The 20,414-nt window shown below is 38.8% G+C and overlaps 1 protein-coding gene across 9 annotated transcripts in view; it reads left to right on the top strand.

Annotated features, from left to right (window-relative positions):
* The window catches only part of ikzf4 (IKAROS family zinc finger 4), a 145,858-nt gene that overhangs the window by 54,390 nt on the left and 71,054 nt on the right, over positions 1-20,414 (top strand). For 4 of the 9 annotated variants that reach the window (XM_069905501.1, XM_069905503.1, XM_069905496.1 and 1 more), the window contains exon 1: positions 8,193-8,274. The exons of the other annotated variants lie outside the window; for them this stretch is intronic. In XM_069905501.1, coding sequence (XP_069761602.1) covers positions 8,227-8,274 — 48 coding nt within the window. In that variant the 5' untranslated portion in view covers positions 8,193-8,226. Of the gene's footprint in view, positions 1-8,192; positions 8,275-20,414 lie in introns of those variants that run through there. 9 annotated transcript variants of the gene reach the window in all.

Genomic DNA, 20,414 nt, shown 5'->3' with positions numbered 1-20,414 from the left:
TGTTTTCAAAAAAGTCCTTTTTACTGGCCAATCTTCCACTGTCCACGTTTCCAAGGCTACAGTTTCCAGTAATCTTCAATCCTGTGCACAGAATCAAACAGTCATTATATTCAAGCAAACTTCAGTGCTTTACTTAGAATTACCAGGCAAGACATTGTTTTATGGTTTTATTGTATTGTATATGTATATACATATTGTATTGTATATTGGTTTTGGAGGGGGATGGGAAGGGGGGAGGGAGGTTAGCGGGGTAAAAAGGGAGAAAATACCACTGTGTATATTTAATGAGAAAAATAAAAAATTATAAAAAAAAGAATTACCAGGCAGGAAAGTTGTGGAGGGTTACAGAGAGATGGTTATTGCTTGTTGGACACCCCAAACAGGAGTGTCTTCCAGAAAAAACTTTCTTCTTTCCAGGTATTTCTCACAGAGTTCTTCTCCTCTTCAACATATTGGGAAGACTAGCCGCCACTCCTGATTTCCACAGAGAGTACACTCAGGCTACCATATTAGAATTCTGCCCAGTCTTCTGAGTGTGCTTGCACATGTTGCTGAAGCACAGAACCTTCTGTTTACACCTGCCTTCGAACTTTGCAAGGCATTGTTCTGTCTGTAAAATGCATGCAACCTAACAGCTAACCCAATTCTAATCCCTTTTATAAGCATATATTTAGTTAGTCCATCGCATCACTTGCCCAAAGTTTAATTCTTTAACCAATACACCATAACAGTTCTGGGCAGTTATCTAATTGGTGTGTGACTGTTACATTGCTTTGCATTAATTGATCACTACATTTCCCTATTACAAGATATCAAAGGAATATTAGTTGTGACAATTTTTGGATGCTGAGATCATGAAAATTGCAAGCCTTTTAAATGATTTCAAAAATGCACTGCGCTTTGCTGAAAACCCAGGTTTTAGCCTCTATATTGATTGAACCTTTTTGCTTAAATTTAATTGATGAGCTTTTCACTACTTTCTGCCCAATTATTGGATTTGATTGTAACTTCTCAAAATTTTCTACTGGTTTGGAATCTGTGGGTTCAGATGTACAATTTTTAAAATAAAAATCTTAGGGGATCCTGGGCATAGAGACATGAGTGCAAAAGCAAAGAAGTTAAACTAAGCCCTCATAAATTGCTGGTTATACCTTGAATGGAATGTTGTGTGCAGTTCTGGACAAGATACTTTAATAAGGAACTAAAAGCCTCACAGATGAGATTTGATAAAATGAATGAAGCAATTTGATTGTTTGTAGAGACCTAAGCTACTGTCTAACAGTAAAGAATGTTCAAGAAGATTTAAGAGATGTTTATAATTATGCGAGTAAACTGCTTTGGCAGGTAGGTTCAGAATAAGATAATTGTTAAAAAGACCGGGAAAGGGAGAATGCAGTGCTTTAAAGATCAGAAGATTTAACAGTTAAATACAAAAAAGGGAATTAGATAAATATTTGAAAAAATGCAGACTCTGGGGATAAAGTAATACTGGATCTCTTTTGTTAATTCTGTCAAAGAGCCAGTTTGTGCACGATTGAGCCAAATGGTGGTCTTGTGTTCTTTATGATTTACAGAAAAGGAAAAATTTCCAGAAATTATTTTTGTTACAACCTGAAGTTCCTAGTAGAAATTTTGCTCCTTTTCACTTCGTAATTAACCCCATCTGTTCAGCTTGCTGTTTACATCATGGACCTGATCGCACCAAATCCCAAAGGGCATCAAATGAGAAAATTCTGTCCTTGAAATATGCAGTTGTTTTTGTTATCAAACATGTTTTATATTCTTTTACTAAAACACACACAGAAATGCTGGAGCAGCTCAGCCAGTCTTGCAGGGTCCACAGGAGAGAAAAATCTATCACTGATGTTTTGAGCTTGAGCCCTTCCTCAAGGTATAAGCAAAAAGCAGGCAGATATCTTAATTAAACTCAAGAGATTAAGGGGGAAGAATGGCAGGGGGAGGAGTCCAGACAGACAAAAGGAGTTACTTGGATATGATAGGAGGAAAAGTTTGAATTGATTTTGGGTCTGTGAAAGGAGACAGAGGGAAGGGATGAGAGGGAATAAGATAGGGAAGAAGAAGTGAGGGTTACTACAATCTCAGCGTCTGCAGACTTTCGTGTTTCACTCTTATTCCATTTTAACCCCATCTCTGGCACAACAGAAAATATAAATGCCATTCAAGCCTGCGGTCTGGGTTGAGACAACTTGAAAGTCAGACTTAAAATGTGGCCATCGTTTGAGTACTGTTGATCGTTGATCTAGATTTTGTTGATTTTTTTGGAAGCTTTATTCTTTCAATGCTTTAAGTGCTGCAAAAAGTATTTTGCATCTTTACTGGAAGCAAGAGGAATATGCCAATGTCACTGGAGATCCAGCCAGTAAAATGTTGTTTTATAGCCTTCAGTATTGGCCTTCGAAGTGAATCTTGAAGCCAAGCATCTATAATCCGACTTCTATTTTATCGTGTTAAATCTGATTGTGGTATACTGGCAGCACATTTGTAGATAAATGTAAAACAGGGTCTGCATGTCTGCGACAATCGGCAGGAACTGAATATGACAGCAGGAATGCTACCTGACTTCACAGGTGGCAGGCTTCCAGATGTGCACCAGCATGAAAGTGACTTTAAACTGTCCTTTTCTCTCGATGTATTGATATTTGGAGGTTCCACGGAAAGTTGTTTTTTGTAACTTCTGAAGATGGCATAAAGTCCAACAGTATCTTGCTGAATAACCATTAATTTGGGAAGCATAAACAGAAAAAGTTTTGGCCACCTCATTGATCATCTGTGTATCGATTCAACAGCATGACTGCTCGTCAACTGAAGTGGTGGGAATTAAAGATGATTTCTCTTCTTCCTCATCTGGGATTTATAGACAATTGTAGTCTGCCCCACCCTATGTAAGCCATGGAGTGAGCTTTACATTCCTGCAAGGCATTATTTCTTTATTATCCCACAAAATACAGAGAATTTTAAAATAATCTGTCCAAAGTAGTACAAATACAGATTTTTCATGAGTTCCGATTTTGTTTTTGATTCCATTGTTTAGGGGAATTTTGTTCAGGGCGGCATAGTTAGCATAGCAGTCAGCACAAGACTATTACAGTACCAGCGACTTGGATTCGAATCTGCCACTGTCTGTAAGGTATTTGCATGTTCTCCCTGTGTCTGCATGGGTTTTCCCCGGGTACTCTGGTTTCCTTCCATTTGGAGGGCATGACACATGGGTTGGAAGGGCCTGTTATCATGCTGTATGTCTAAATTTAAAATTTTATTTAAAAAAAATGCATTATCTCTTTATGGAGGTACTGTCTGCCTTGCCATATGGTAATAGATGGATTTAAGTGATATAGGTTCATTTACTGGTGTAACTCGACAGCTTTGATAGAATGCTTCATTGTAAAAACAACTTGGCAGCACTATTGTTTCTCAGCATAGTTTTGGAAGAAAATAATTCTTGCAATCCAACTTATTTAAAGGAAGGATTCAGGATCACCATTCCAAGATTTGTTTTCCCTATGGTTTCTGAATTTATTGCAAGGCTACAAAAGCAATGCAGATTTTGAGGAACATTCTTTGTTGCTCAATGTACAGGGGTTGTCGGATAATTGGAGTTTTCGAGGGGCACAGGTTCATGGGCCCGAAGGGTCTGTTACTGTGCTGTTCGTCAAAATTTAAAAAAACACTTGGGTACCAACCTAAGTTCTTGTGCCTTGACTCTGAAACTCCATTCCAAAATATGCACCGGTAATTATTCTTGTTAACTCTCATTTCTAAAACAATTTGATTGTGCTTTGCCCATGTTTCCCCTCTTTCTTTTCAATTAAGGGTTTGTGTAAGGACATATGGAGATAATGTCTCATCTCTGCAGAACACAATGTAAATGGAATTTGTTCCATGCAGTCTAAATAGAAATTGCCATCAGATTTGAAGCTGTATAATGGAAACCATTGAGAAGTGAGTTGGAACCTTAATGCACAGCCACCAGCATAAGGCTGTAATTCAGTTTCAATTCAACAGAAACTTTGCAAAGAATAAGTGACTAAAATAGTTTATTTAGTTTTTCACATCATTGTGGCAGTGCTGTGCACATAATTTTGAAAGAAATATACACCTGCCTCAGACTTCATTGGGAAGTGCCAGACTCTTCACTTTGATACTTCTGAAAGCTTGAAAGGAATTTGCGGTAAGTAATAGTACTGATCTAATGGTAAACATATGTGCCACGATGACTGGAATAACTTGTTTTCTTTATTATCTGGCAATTTTTCTTAATGTTATTTGAAAGAATGTTTATATGCAAGTAATCCTGCAGCACAACTTAAGTATGTGATGTTTTTACACAAAACGGTGGTATAATTTATATTCTGGTTTGTAATTTTCACCTTTTGCTAAAAATTATTTTTGACATTTTTATTAATCTGATATTCATTGAAGAATAAATTCAAATTTTAAATGATCAAAAATAAACTTCAAATGGAACTTTCCCTCAGTCAGAAATTGTCATGCGATGACAATGAAGTGAACATGGTGTGGTGAGGCTGACATTTAAACTGTGCGAAACCAAAGAGTTGCAGTTTTAAAGATGTACCTTTTATAGTAATTTAAAAACAAATTTGGCTTCACAGAATGAACAAGAGATTTTCTTAAATTTTTTTTTAGTGTCTTGCATTGTAGATGTCCTCTGATCCTTCCAAAAGCTGGAGCAGATATGGCATTTATGAATGAACCAAATTCAAAAATCCACCTCTCAACCAGTTCCTTGGTATCCCTAACCAAAAAAAAACTTGGATTCCTCTGAATTTCAAAGTTCAAATTTATTATCTGAGTACATACACATACAACCCTGAGATTCTTTATCTTGCAGGCCAGGCAGAATTTCTACTTAACAGTAACTGTAAACTGTACTCAAAAAGAAAGATACATATACAAAAGAGAAATGTGAAGAAAGAATGAAATATAAACAAATTTTGCAATACAGAGAAACTAAATATTCAAGTAAATGATGTGCAAAGAAATAGTCCTTAAGTGAATCCCTGATTGAGTTTGTTGTTGAGTAGTCTGATGGTGGAGGGGGAGCAGGTGTTCCTGAACCTGATGGTGCGAGTCTTGTGGCATCTACACCTCTTTCCTGATGGCAGCAGTGAGAACAGAGTGTGTTCTGGGTGGAGTGGATCCTTGATGATTGCTGCTGCTCTCCAACGGCAGCGTTCCCTCCAGATGTTCTCAATGGTGGGAAGGGGTTGGCCTGTCATGTCCTGGGCTGTGTCCACTATCTTTTGCAGGACTTTATGCTCAGGGAATTGGTGTCCCCGTGCCAGACCGTGATGCTCAGCACACTTTTCACCACACATGATAAGTTTGCCAATTTTTCTGATGTCATACCAAACTCCCACAAACTCCTGAGGAAGTAGAGGTGCTGGCATGCTTTCTTCATGATGCCTTTAGTGTATTGGTTCCAGGAAAGGTCCTCTGAGATGGTGACTCCCAGGAATTTAAATTTGGTCATCCTCTCCACCTCTGATCCCCCAACAATTACTGTATCGTACACCTGTGGTTTTCCCTTCTTAAGGTCCACAATCAGCTCCTTGGTTTTGGTTACATTGAGCAAGAGTTTGTTGTTAGTACACCATTCAGCCAAGTTTTCAGTCTCCCTCCTGTATCCTAACACATTTCCCCTTTTTTATGCAGCCCACTACTGTGGTATTGTCAGCAGATTTCTAACTGGTGGTGTTGTCGTACCGAGCCACACAGTCATAAGTATATTCTCTACTTGTTTTTTCCTTTTAACTGTGAGCAGACTTCATGCACTCAAATCTGAAAGTCAACCCTCTGGACAGGATGAAAGCTGATAAAGAGGATATTGAGAAAAGGAAAATCTGATGAAGATGGAATTACTTTTGGAGATAAATTATACTGTGTGCAAGAGATAAATTAAGTTTAAAAAGTTAGTGCAAAAGAGAAAATGAGCTCATAGCTATAGGTTTATTGTTCATTCAGAAATCTGATGTCGGAGGGAAGAAACTATATCTGTACTATGGGATGCTTGTCTTCAGGCTCCTGCACTTCCTTCCTGATGGTAGCAGAGTAAAGAGGGCCTGGCCTGGTAGGTGGGGTCTTCGAGGATAGAGGTTGCTTTCTTGAGGCCCTGCTTCTTGTGGATGTCCTTGATGGAATGAAGACTGGTGCTTGTGATGGCGCTGGCCAAGTTCACAACTCTCTGTAGTCTTTTCCAGTCCTGTGCATTGGCAGCTCTGTACAAGACAGTGATGCAACCAGCCAGAACGCTCTCCACGGTACACCCGTAGAAATTTGCAAGTGTCTTTGGTGATGTACCAAATTTCCTCAAACTCTTCACAAAGTATAGCAGCTGGCGAGCTGTTTTTTTTTAAATTTTTTTTATTTTTCACACTATAAACCATCCTCCCCTCCCTCCCTCCCTCACCTCCCCTCCCATTTATTTAAAGTTCAGAATATTTAAAGATACATTAAACCCGTCAAACAATGTTGTCACTCAATAAAAATAAACAAGAAATTCCACTGAGTCAGTTCTTTTCATTCTCTTCTCCTTCTGTCATTTTAGGTGGTAGATGTCCACGGTAGGTTTTCTCTATTGTGTTTCATGTATGGCTTCCATATTTGTTCAAATATTGTAATGTTATTTCTTAAATTATAGGTTATTTTTTCTAATGGAATACATTTATTCATTTCTATATACCATTGTTGTATTCTCAAGTTATCTTCTAATTTCCAGGTTGACATAATACATTTTTCTGCTACAGCTAGGGCTATCATAACAAATCTTTTTTGTGCTCCATCCAAATCGAGTCCAAATTCTTTGTTTTTTATGTTACTTAGGAGGAAGATCTCTGGGTTTTTTGGTATATTGCTTTTTGTGATTTTATTTAATATCTGGTTTAGATCTTCCCAAAATTTTTTCACTTTCTCACATGTCCAAATTGCATGAATTGTTGTTCCCATTTCCTTTTTACAGCGAAAACATCTGTCAGATACTGTTGGGTCCCATTTATTTAACTTTTGAGGAGTAATGTATAGCCTATGTATCCAATTATATTGTATCATACGTAACCTCATGTTTATTGTATTTCTCATAGTTCCGGAGCATAACTTCTCCCATGTTTCATTCTTTTTCTTTATGTTTAGATCTTGTTCCCATTTTTGTTTAGTTTTACCATTTGTTTCCTCATTCTCCTTTTCTTATAGTTTAATATACATGTTTGTTACAAATTTTTTGATTATCATTGTGTGCGAGCTGTCTTCATGATTGTATCGACATGGAGGCCGCAGGACAGATCCTCAGAGATGTTGACACCCAGGAACTTGAAGCTCTTGACTGCTGACCCATTGATGAGGACTGGTTCATGTTCTCCTAATTTCTCCCTCATGAAGTCCACATCTCTTTAGTTTTGCTAATGTTGAGTGCAAAGTGATTGTGACACCACTCAATGAGCTGATCTATCTCCCTCCTGTTTGCTTCCTCATTGCTGTTTGTGATTCTGCCATCGACCGTGGTATCATCGGCAAATTTGCAAATAGCATTTGAATTGTGCCTGGACACACAGTCATGGATGTGGAGTGACAAGAGCAGTGGGCTAAGCATTCATCCTTGAGGTGTGCCAGTGTTGATCGTCTGGTTCTGTGAAAAGTATGATTACATTGTCACAGAATTACTATCATTCCATTGATGAATATTACCTATTGATTGGAAAGGTTCAGATTAGTGCATATATATTTTTAAGAACTACCAGGTTTCCTTTGCTGTCTTGAGATAAGATGTGAAGTCATTGTTGTCATCGATAAGGGAACAATTCCATTTCGGATCCTGGAAAGTAGCACTGAGTGGCTGTTTCATCATAATGTTTCATAATTTGCAAGATGCATGATGTGGTGCCAAAAGTGCCAAATGATGCAAATATATATTTTAAGTATCTAGCACTTTTATTTCTAATTGTTTCTTTTGTCCTTTTAATGTTATGATTTTTTTTTAAATAGTGAAAGCATTTCCACTGAATTCAATTAGAGCAAAATATATGTTCTAGTTGCACCATGTAATTTTCAGCCTGAAAACTGCAGAGGGAATGAGTCAGACAGGGCCTTCAAATTACGTAGTATTGTTGTAACAGTTCAGCTCCTTTATTTAGTCACTTGTTGCATTTCGAGCAGCCTCACATTGTACAGAGACTCCAAAGTATCCATTGTGCTATGCTACAACAGCAAAGGGACATCATGTCAAATCTGAATACTAACTCTGTAAGTTCTGAATCTTACATTTATGGTTTTTTAATTCCAGAAAGATGTGTGCTACATCCTGCATTTCTCTGAAATTTGTTAATTTTGAATCTAAACTCTTGCTTATTCCATAATTTGGTCAAATGTTTTAAAATTATCATCCAGAAAAATTATTTTCAATATGAGTTTAACAAGTACTAACCAACAAAATAATTTCTCATCCTCACCAATTTTTGTTGTGAAATTATTACTTAAGTTGTAATAGCCACAGCTTCCAATGCTGTCAGAGTTCAACGGTTACCGTCAATCTCTGTTATCTCTGTGATTTCAATTTAAAAATGATTCCTGGTAGGTTGATTTTGTTTTTATTTATTTTTTTAAATGGCACTGATTTAAATTATTCCTTTTAATTTTGCTGTTACTCTGCTTAATTAAAAGCCTCTTTTATTAAAAATAATTGGAAATTAAAAGTTGAGGGATTGGAGCATTTCAAGTTAACAGTAATTGTTAACTTATTTGTGCTGAATTTGCATATTCTAGCAAGTTGGCAATTGAATTTAAATTTTGTCAACTGCAAATGTTGTAACCTTGGTTAAAATGCTTCAAATATCTTACATTTTGTAACCAATTAGTAGTTTGTTAGGTATATTTATTGTAGACCTGCAAAACTCTTGTCTAAATCATTCAATGTCTGCTGTTGGGACTGTGGTATAAACATTTTTTAATCAATCACGATCACTGTTTATGCTGCTTGAGGATGAATCAATTTTGTATGCACATTTTCCAGAGTGAAAATCTATTGTCTTCTCCAGGATAATAACAACATGGTCTGAAGATGAAGCAACTGCCTTGGTAGCTTAGATGTGGCGCTCCAGTGTCTTATTCATACACAAGCTTGGGTAGCGTGTATTGTCATGTAATTCAACAATGGACTGTTTCAAATTCAAATCCTGTAGAGTCTTTGCTTAAAGTCCACACTTAAACTTCTTCAACAGACTGTGCAAGGCAGAATATTTATAATTAAAAGAAATATAAATGTTTTCCCCTTATTTAGATGAAATTTGTGTTTCTACATTTTCAAAAATCTACCCTCTTTCCCTTCCCACTACAGTACACTGAGGTTGTAGCTGTATTCAGTCAGGAATACACCTGCTCATCTTTTTTATGGTACTGTACCAGATAGGGCCTCTGGTTCACATTTCATTTGAAAGATAGTCTCTGCTCTCTAATGATGCTGGAGTGGGGGAAACTAAAACCAAAGAAATGCATGCATGAAACCTTGATTTTCAATTGAGATTTTCAAATATTTTTCAATGTGATTGCATGAATGGCAGAAATAACTTTATTGGTTTACCAATCAATTTCATGTTACAAATAGAGGCAAGCAGTACATTAGATTTTTCTTTGTATACAAAATTTTGTCCAGTAATGAGACATGCTCTGTGAACCACTGTATACATCAACTTGATAAACTTGTGGTTCCTATGATGTGAGACAACATAATGATTGTAACTATGCATCAGAGAAACACAAAAGCTGCAGATATTGGAATTTTTAGCAAACAATAAGATGGTGGAGGATCTCAACAAATCAGGCTGTCGGTGGGTAGAAATGTGGTAAGTTGGATCAGGAAGTTTGCAGATGACACTAAGATTGGAGCCATTGTGGACAGCGAAGGTGGTTTTCAAAGCTTGCAGAGGGATCTAGACCAGCTGGAAAAATGGGCTGAAAAATAGCAGATGGAATTTAATGCAGAAAAGTGTGAGGTGTTGCATTTGGAAGGACAAACCAAGAAAGGACAGAACAGATAGATATGGGAATGCAGATGCATAATTCCCTGAAAGTGGCGTCACAGGTGGGTAGGGTAGTAAAAAGATCTTTTGGCATATTGGCCTTCATAAATCAAAGTATTGAGTACAGGAGCTGGGATGTTATAAGACATTTGTGAGGCCAAATTTGGTATATTTGTGTGCTGTTTTGGTCACCTAACTACAAGAAAGATATCAATCAAATAGGAGTGCAAAAAAGATTTACTGGGATGTTGCCTGGACTTCCGGAACTGAGTTACAGGGAAAGGTTAAACAGGTTAGGACTTTATTCCCTGGAGCATAGCAGAATGAGGGGAGATTTGATAGAGGTATTTAAAAATTATGAGGGTGTTAGGCAGAGTAAATGTAGGTAGGATTTTTTTCATTGAGGATAGATGAGATACAAACCAGAGAACATGAGTTAAGGGTGAATAGGAAAAATTTTAAGGAGAGTGGTGGGAGTGTGGAATGAGCTGCCAGCTGAAGTAGTGAATGCGGGCTTTATTTTGACAAACAAGTAGAGTTTGGACTGATATGTGGATGGGAGAGGTACGGAAGGCAATGCACTGGGTGTAGATCAATGTGACGAGGCAGAAAAATGGTCTGGCACATGCTAGAAGGGCTGAAGGGCCTATGTCTGTGCTATGATGTTCTATGATTCTAAGTGGTCAGTGAACGTTTTGATTCAGGACCCTTTTTTGAGTTCCGACATGAAAGTTGGCCAATTTTTTCTACTCATGATGCTATAGATGCTGCTTTACCTACCGAGTTCCTCCAGCATTTCATTTTTTGAGATCATACCTCAGTTGGACAATTCTAAACTTGTGATCCAAGTCCAGCCCTCCTTCCTTATTAGCAGAGAAGCAGTCAAGGCACTCCAGCATTTGCCAACCCCCCTTTCCCCTCCCCCCCCCCCCGCCCCCCACCCTTATTTGGGTTGCTAGCATTTGTGTTTGCATCCACTTACACCACTCAATCTGGGTTCCTGAATCAATGATGGATTCATGGACACACATAAAAATTTATAACATTCTGCCTGTGGGAAAGGAAGCTGATGTCGGCAATGGAAATGAAGTGAGATCGGTCACAGTTTTGGAACCCCGTGACCTCAACTGTAGCAGCGTGAAATATAAAAGCACAGGTACCTTCAATTTTATTTGAGGTCAAGAGTTGGCATTGGATAATTCCCATGTTAATGAAACCAATTATTCCAGTCATTTTTGTTTTGCTTTGCACCTAAAATCAAAACCTCTTGCATTTATTATTCATATTCTGATAGTACAGATCAAACATGCTTTTTGTCCATGGTGTTTCATGCCATTTTTTTCTTTTCCTTTGTAAAATTTGATTTGGTTGCAATGCCCAAAAATTGCCCAAATGCTTCATTTTCTTAACTCCTCTCCCTTTTAGAGAGATTTTGTTGACATTGTACTGATATTTTTGGAGTGAAACTTCAGCTCAAAGTACATTTTAAGTGTACCTCTAACTCATTCGTTAAACGTTCTCTTCCACTTCCCCAATTCTTCAGATAGAAAACTTCATGCACTGCACATTTCTGGAAGTGAAGGCATATGGTTAAATAAGATTGAAAAGTTGAAAGAGAAAGAGGATCAATAGAGAAGGGCATTGCTTCAATTTATCAAATTGGGTGCAGAAAGAAATTAATAAAAGGAGAATCCATTGATTGAGAAATGAAAAATAATATGTTTAAAATAAAAGCACAGCAATTTGATATTTCTACTCTTATGTTTAGTCTCTGTTCAGTGGTGTGACAAATACAAGTCACACAGTATAGAAGCTGGCCCTTTGGCCCAACTTGTTCATGCTGCCCAAGTTATCGGCCTCAGCCCCTCCCTTTACCTGTGTTTGGCCCATATCCCTCCAAACATTTCCTATCCACATACCTGCTTAAACATTATAATTGCATTTGCTTCTACCACTTCCTCTTGAAGTTTATTCCATATACCCACTACCTTTGGTGTAGAAAAAGTTGCCTCATGGATTCCTTTTAAATATTTCCCCTCCAACCTGAAATCTACACCCTTTAGTTTTAGATTTCCCTAACCTGGGAGGATGACTGTGACCATTCACTTTATCTGTGCTCCTCATGACTTTACATGAGAAGGCTCCCAAGCCTCCTTTGTTCAAGTGGAAATGGTCTATCTGGTAGTTTCTTTTCAACTTGAGCCCTCCAGATCAATAATGTCCCTGTGAGTCTTTTCTGCACCCTTTCCAGCATAATGACAAATCCCTTTATTGATGACAAGATTTAAGCTGTTAATTGCTACCCTGAGCTTTCTATACAGTGTTTAATGGGGAATTAGTGCGCAATTCAACAATTTTTTGAAACTCATGGGTAGATTACCTCAAGCTGTTTTCATAAGGCAAATGCTGGTGTGAAGCAGATGATACAAAGGTAGGTGGAGGAGCAGGTAGTTTTGAAGAAACGAAGGCTGCAGAAGGAGTTGGACAGGTGAGGAGACCGGGCAGAGAAGTGGCAAATGTCAAAAAATGTGCAGTCATGCATTTTGGTAGAAAAAATAAACAGGCAGATGATTTTTAAAAGGGGAGAAAATTGAAAATTCCCAGATGCAAAAGGACCTGGGAGACTTCGTACAGGATAGCCTGAAAGTAAACTTGCAGGTTGAGTTGGTGGTGAAGAAGGCAAATGCAATGCTGGCGTTCATAACAAGAGGAATTGAATATAAGAGCAGGAATGTGATTTTTGAGGATTTATAAGGCACTGGTGAGCAGTTTTGAGCTCCTTATTTAAGAAAGGTGTTAGCGTTGGAGAGGTTTGAGAGGAGGTTCACAAGGATAACTTTGGGAATGAAATCGTTATATTAGGAACATTTGACAGCTCTTGGGCTGGAATTTAGGAGAATGAGAGGGGATCTCATTGAAACATTTTGAATATTGAAAGGCATGGACAGAGCAGATGTAGAAAGGTTGTTTCCCATGGTGAGAGAGGCCAGGACAAAAGGGCACACCTTCAGGATTGAAGGGCATCCACTTGGAACAGAGATGCAGAGGAATTTCTTCAGGCAGAGGGAGGTGAATCTGTGAATTTTGTTGCCTCAGGCAGTTGTAGAGGCAGGGTCATTGGATGTATTTAAGGCAGAGATTGATAGGTTCTGGATTAACCAGGGCATCGAAGGTTATGGGGAGAAGGTCGGGCAGTGGTGCTGATTGGGAAAATGGATCACTCATGAATGAATGGCAGGGCAGACTTGATGGCCGGTTTCTGCTCCTATGTCTTATGGTCTAAACCTCTTCTCACAAATTACTGATTGATTTACATGATAATAACATATTAAATTTGCACCATTTAACGCATCATTTACCCAGCACAAAATCGCCTTTTCTAGGATACAGTATTTTCAAATTTCTTACATAGAAAGGGGCCATTTAACCCTTTGAGCTTTTGCCAGACCCCCAAGCAATCTCATTCATATGGGTAATTTATAGTTGCCAATTAACTTGCCAACCAGCACATCTTTGGGATGTGGGAGAAAACAAAGTCCTGGGATAAACCCATGCAGTTACATGGAGACTCTTGTCACTGCCATGCACACATCACTGGAAATTGAGATCAAACCCAGTTCCAGGAGCCACAATAAAAACACAATGCTGGGGAAACTCAGCAGGTCAAACAGTGAACTTTATGTAGCAAAGATAAAGATACATAACCAACATTTCAGGCTTGAGCCCTTCATCAAGGTACAGACATCTCTCTCTCTGTCTCCTTTCACAGAGCCAAAATAAATTCTCATCTCTTCTCTTACCATATCCATTGGCCATTGGTCTGGATTCATCTCCCCCTTTCTTTCTCCATTCTTTATTCAGACACCTTCCTGTTTTTCTTTGCTTATACCTTGAAGGGCTCAGGTCTGAAACTTCGGTAATATATCTTTGCCTCCTATGGATGCTGTGAGACCGGCTGAATTTCTCCAGCATTTCTTTGTGTTTTTCCCAAGAAGCCCTTTCAACTTCTACTGTAGGTTGCTTCGGCAGAGATGTGCTTCTGGATTCAGCATGCCCCTAATAGAATATGACTGTGATAACCAATGTATACACTGATTTGCTTTATTTTTGAATAGGACACTGTGATTCTTGCTGATGTTGTGCTTGAGGTGAGGCCAGACCAGATTTTATGGCTGTAGATTCTCTAAGTTATCAGCCAACCCATGCAGAGTGTTTCTTTTCTGATATCTTCAATGCACATTGGTTGTTTTGCTTTTATCTTGTTGAGTATTGGTTTCAACACTTGCAAAAGCAACTCAAAGCTAAGAGTGAATTATCGTCTGAATCATTTAAGTTTGAGCTATGTTGGATTTCAGCCACACTGTTAGGCTGGAAAGGCGAAAGTTGGTCTTAGAGCAAAGGAGGTTGGGAGGAATTTTGATGAAGGTACACAAGATCCTGAAAGGCTTGGGTTAGAGAGAAGCAATTTCTATTCACAGATGGTTTTAGAACACATAAACAAAGTGATGGGTAAAGGTGTGGTGAATGTATGGGAATGTGTTTGTGCAGCTGTAAGGGTGATGGAAACATCTAATCAAGACTTCCAAGAAAAGAATTGGTAGGCACTTGAGGAAATATGATTTGTAGGGAAATGATACTGAATAAGCTGCTCCATGAATGTAAACTGAATGATGCTGAAACATTTTTAATTATTTAATGGCTGCCAATTAGCATACTGTCAGCCGTCTCAAATGAAATGGAATCATTGCAACATCTGATAACTCACCTGATCACAGCAGCTCATTTTGGTTTCTTCAAGAATCTTTATTAAAAGTTTTATTTTCCAAAAATAGATATTATTCACAATAAATTATTTACAAAGGAAAAACCATTCAGAGTCCGTTCCTACCCTTGCTTTCACATCCATTCATTCCTGTCACTGCATTGTTACATTTGATTCTGTTTACACCAATGCCTTCACTGTGGCACCATTACCATCACTGTGACACTTTGTCGCTTCTTCTCACCCAAAACCCCCCCCCCCTGTTGTTTGAGGAGCTTCCCTCAGTGTCAGGCCCTCAATGCCTGGTAGCAGGAGGACTCTAGACTGTGGTCCTTCCCCACAGCGCCCTTGCATTGGCTGCAGTGCATCCATCAGCACATACCCCTGCAACCTGGAATGTGCTAGTCGATAGCATTCCCTCAAGTGCGAATGAGCTGAATATTACAGAGAAGTTAAGAGTGACAGCTCTTGACATCAAGGCAGCTTTCATGTACCAAGGCACCCCAGCAAAAATGGGGTAAATGTAGTTTAATGGTAAAACATTTTGTGGCTTGAGTTATATTGATCAAATTAGGTGGCTTGTTGTCAAAGGCCAATTCTCTCAATCACAGGGCATGAGGCCCGCAGTATTAGAAATAAGGTTAGTGAACTTGAGGCGCAAATCGGTACCCATGCCTATGATTTGGTAGCCATCACGGAAACATGGCTACAAGGTGACCCTAAATGGGAATTAAACTTTCAAGGGTATCAGGTGGTGCAAGGAGATAGACAGGATGGTAAGGGATGTGGAATTACACTCTTAATCAAAGATGAGCTCCAGGCAGTAGTGAGGGATGATACAAGATATAAAGAGCATAATGGGTAGAGATAAAGAATAACAAAGGGAAAAAATTATTGGTGTGTGTTATCTATCGCCCACCAAATAACAATAGTTTAGAGGCACAGGAAATAAATAGAGAGATAAGTGAGGCATGTAATAATGATACAGCAGTAGTCATGGGGACTTTAACTTCCACATAGCTTGGGAAAATCAAGTTGGTCGTGGGAGTCTGGAAGAGGACTTCATAGAATGCATCCGCGATAACTTTCTTGAGCAGCATGTTAAGGAACCAACAAGAGAAAATGCTCTCCTGGATCTAGTGTTGTGCAATGAGGTAGGTAGAATAAATGATGTAATAGTCAGAGATCATCTGGGAAATAGCGATCATAGTATGATTGAATTTCTCATTCAGATGGAAGGAGAAATAGTTAGATCTAAAACTAATATATTATGCTTAAACAGGCGTGACTACCATAGGATGAGGGAGGAATTGGGCAGAGTGGACTGGGAGCACAGGCTAATTGATGAAACAGTTGAGGAACAGTGGAAGATTTTCAAAGAAATATTTTGTAATGCTCAACAAAAATATATACCAGTCAGGAAAAAGGGCAGCAAGGGAGGGAAAAATCAACTGTGGTTAACAAAGGAAATAAAGGAGAGTATAAAATTGAAGGCGCATTTGTACAAAGCTGCAAAGAGCAGTGGGAAACTGGAAGATTGGGATAACTTTAAGAGACAACAAGGGGTTACAAAGCAGGTAATAAGAAATGGGAAAAAGGATTATGAAAGTAAATTGCACAAAATATAAAAACAAAGCAAAAAATTTTATAAATATATAAAACGGAAGAGGGTGGCCAGAGCTAATATAGGACCCTTGGAGGATGAGAAAGGAAAACTGGTAGCAAAAAAATGAGGAAATGGCCGAGGCATTGAACAAATATTTTGTGTCAGTCTTTACGGTGGAAGACACGTTCAGCATGCCCAAGTGCGGAGTTAAGGATGCGAATGTTGGGGAGGGCCTTGATAAAATAGTTGTTACAAAGGAAGTAGTGATGGAGAAACTAATGGGACTAAAGCCAGACAAATCACCTGGTCCTGATGATATGCATCCAAGGGTTCTGAAGGAAATGCCAGAAGTTATAGTTGATGCATTGGTGGTCATATACCAAAATTCCTTGGATTCTGGGCAGGTGCCGGCAGACTGGAAGACAACAAATGTCACGCCACTTTTTAAAAAGGGATGTAGGCAGAAGACTGGAAATTATCGGCCAATTAGCTTGACGTCTGTAGTTGGAAAAATGCTTGAAGCCATCATTAAAGATGAAATAGTGAAACTTTTGGAACTTTTTCAATCAGCCAGACGCAGCATGGTTTTAGAAAGGGAAGATCTTGTTTGACAAACTTGTTAGGATTCTTTGAGGATATAATGGGTGTGGTGGATAGAGGGGAACAGGTTGATGTTGTATATTTGGATTTCCAGAAAGCGTTTGATAAGGTGCCGCACAAGAGACTTCTCAGTAAGTTACAGGAAAGTGGAGTCTGGGGAAGTATATTGGCCTGGATTGAAAATTGGTTGTCTGACAGAAGGCAGAGAGTCGGGATAAATGGGAGTTTTTCAAGTTGGCAGAGAGTGTTAAGTGGGGTGCCGCAGGGGTCAGTGTTAGGCCCACAACTGTTCATCATTTACATTGATGACTTGGAGGAGGGGACAAAATGTGGTGTAGCCAAGTTTGCGGATGACACCAAATTGAGTGGAAGAGCAAATTGTAATGAGGATGTGGAGAGTCTGCAGAGGGATATAGTTAAGCTGGATGAGTAGGCAAAGGTCTGGCTGATGGAGTACAATGTTAGTAAGTGTGAGGTTATCCACTTTGGCAAGAAAAATAAAAGAGCTGAATATTATTCAAAGGGTGAAAAACTACAGCATGCTGTTGTGCAGAGGGACTTGGGAGTGCTTGTGCATGAATCGCAAAAAGTTAGGTTGCAGGTGCAGCAGGTTATTAAGAAGGCAAATGGAATGTTGGCCTTCATCGCTAGAGGAATTGAATTCAGGAGTAGGGAGGTAATGTTGCAACTGTATAAGGTACTGGTGAGACTGCACCTGGAATACTGTGTCCAGTTCTGGTCTCCATATTTGAGGAAGGATATACTGGTTTTGGAGACGGTCCAGAGGAGGTTGACTCGGTTGATCCCTGGGATGAAGGGGTTGACTTATGATGAAAGATCAAATCATCTCGGATTGTATTCGCTCAAGTTCAGAAGAATGAGAGGAGATCTTATAGAAACATATAGGATTATGAAGGGTATGGATAGGATAGATGTAGGAAGGTTTTTTGAGCGGCCGGGGAAACTAAAACAAGAAGACACAGTCTCAAGATTCAGGGGAGTAGATTTAGGATAGAGATGAGGCAAAATAGTTTTTCCCAGAGAGTAGTGAATGTTTGGAATTCTCTAACCAGGGAAATGGTTGAGGCTGCTTCATTAAACATATTTAAAATTTGGTTAGATAAATTTATACATGATAGAGGAATTAGGGGATATGGGGAGAAGGCAGGTAGGTGGAGTTAGGTCATAAATTAGATCAGCCATGATTGAATGGCGAGCAGGCTCGATGGGCCATTTTTGGCCTACTCCTGTTCCTACTTCCTATGTTCTTAGTTTTTCAAGGAAATATCTTTAACACAAATGTTCTCAGTTGCCTGATCCAATGACCATCTTTCCAACATCGTCAAGAGTGGAGCTATTCACTGACTTTGTGTTCAAACTGAATGTGAAATGGCCTCTCTCAGTCCATATCTGGACAGGACTTGTATACTATCCAGGTTTAGGCTAACAAGCAGTGGGTAAACTTTGCACTACACTACATGAGGCAAAAGGAAGTGCAACTTCTCCCTCCCCCCCTGCCAATCCCCCAACATTTAAGGTGCAAAGTCCACTTCCTGAAAATATTCTCTTTGTCAATATTTCTGCAATGTGGTTTACTGTTAGAAATGGTTAATTTTAAATGGGAATACTCTGAATTTTTCTCTGAAAGAGTCACAATATGTTGATCGTTTTTTTTCCTCACGTGTTTAAAGAGTATGCTTTTTGAACCACTTCTAATAAAGCACTCTCCTCAAAAAGCAGATCAGAAGAATCAGAATTATAATTTATTGCCATGAACATATGTCACAAAATTTGTTGTTTTGCAGCAGCATTAATGTGCATTACAAGTGCAAAACTTGCTATTTCAATTTTAAAGCATTCTCCTTGACGCTATTCAGATCATTTAAATTTTGAAAAATAAGTAATAAAAATAAACTGTGATAAACACTCAACATGCCCAACAGCCTCTAAAGAAAGAGAAACAGAATTAGTAAAATCACAGTGCTAGAGAAACAGCTCATCAAACAGTGTACTTTATAGCCAAGATAAAGTTTCTCCAGCATTGTGTTTTTACTTCAACCATGGTGTCTGCAGACTTTCGTGTTTTACTACTGAATTAGTATATCAGGTCAAAGACCCTCAGTCAGACCTTTCATGTGAAACAAACTTGGTTTCTCTTTCCACAGACGTGACCAGACCTGCTGAGAGTTTCCAACATTTTCTGTTTTTACTCATCTGCAGTTTTTTGGGGAAAATTACTCATTTCCACAATGAGTTTTGTAACTGATTAAGACATTTATTTCAGGTCGATAAATTTTAAATGTGTTATCTTTACTGATTTTTTTTTTCTATTTGATGAAGTCAGATACACCAACTTAATTGAATAATTAAATGATTAAGCACCAGGTAACTTTGTTGAAAAACATTTAATCTCTTTTTATTCAACAAGCTGTTTTAGTGTGCTTAATATTGGAGATGGTTCAGTGAGGTGACAAAAGGCAAAGGAGGAAACACCCAACCCCAACCAACCAATTTTCCCCTGCAACCGTGTCTGCCTGTCCTTCATCGGACTTGTCAGCCACAAACGAGCCTGCAGCTGACGTGGACATTTACCCCCTCCATAAATCTTCGTCCGCGAAGCCAAGCCAAAGAAAAAGAAATATTATTGTTATTATTGGTAGTCCTTCGATTCGAAGAAGACATGCTATTGTGCAGTGATCTGAGCTGAATCGCACAACAGTAACCTGTGCATGATGGAGCTTTAAGTGGAACAGCCATTGCACAGGGGCGATCCCACTCTCTCGGCAGAAGAGACCTTAATCCAGTGGTACGGACAACCGTAACGGCTGGAAACCTCTTTTGCTGCAGTGGATGACTAGAACGTTTAAGTGTCTTGTCATGCTCTAAGCACGCCACAATGCCTCCTGGGCCTGCCTTCTTGATAGATGGACCATTAATCAGTCTCTTCCACTCAACCCGCCAGGGCCAGACCACAGACTGGGATAGATAGATCCCCTACCTCATTGAGGGTCGAAGTCCCATCGGCTACCCTCACCTGGTTTAATCTGTCTGCCGAGATATACTGTGTTTAACAGGATATACTTTTTAAAGTACACGTTAAAGGTATACCTGGCACATTTGCTTGATCTCAATCTGGAACTCTAGTGGCTCATTTGTTTCCTTTCACCAATGGGATAGAATGATTCAAGTGAACTAGTTGTTTTCATTTTCATAAATTTCAGTGGTCTCAACCTTTCTCTGTAAATTATAATGCAAGTATAAAATATTCTGTAAGTTTTTAGTTGCTTGAAATGAAGAATTTTTTGTTGTCTTTTTTTCTGACTTTTTAGAATCATCTGTGTTGAGTAGATTTAACTCAAGCTCGAATGAATGATAATGCTTGTTTTTTTTTAAAAAAATG

This window comes from Narcine bancroftii, chromosome 12 (assembly GCF_036971445.1).
Source record: "Narcine bancroftii isolate sNarBan1 chromosome 12, sNarBan1.hap1, whole genome shotgun sequence".
In the NCBI taxonomy this organism is placed as follows: Eukaryota; Metazoa; Chordata; class Chondrichthyes; order Torpediniformes; family Narcinidae; genus Narcine; species Narcine bancroftii.
Note: the sequence above shows the minus strand (reverse complement) of the source record. Positions and strands in the feature narration are given on the sequence as shown.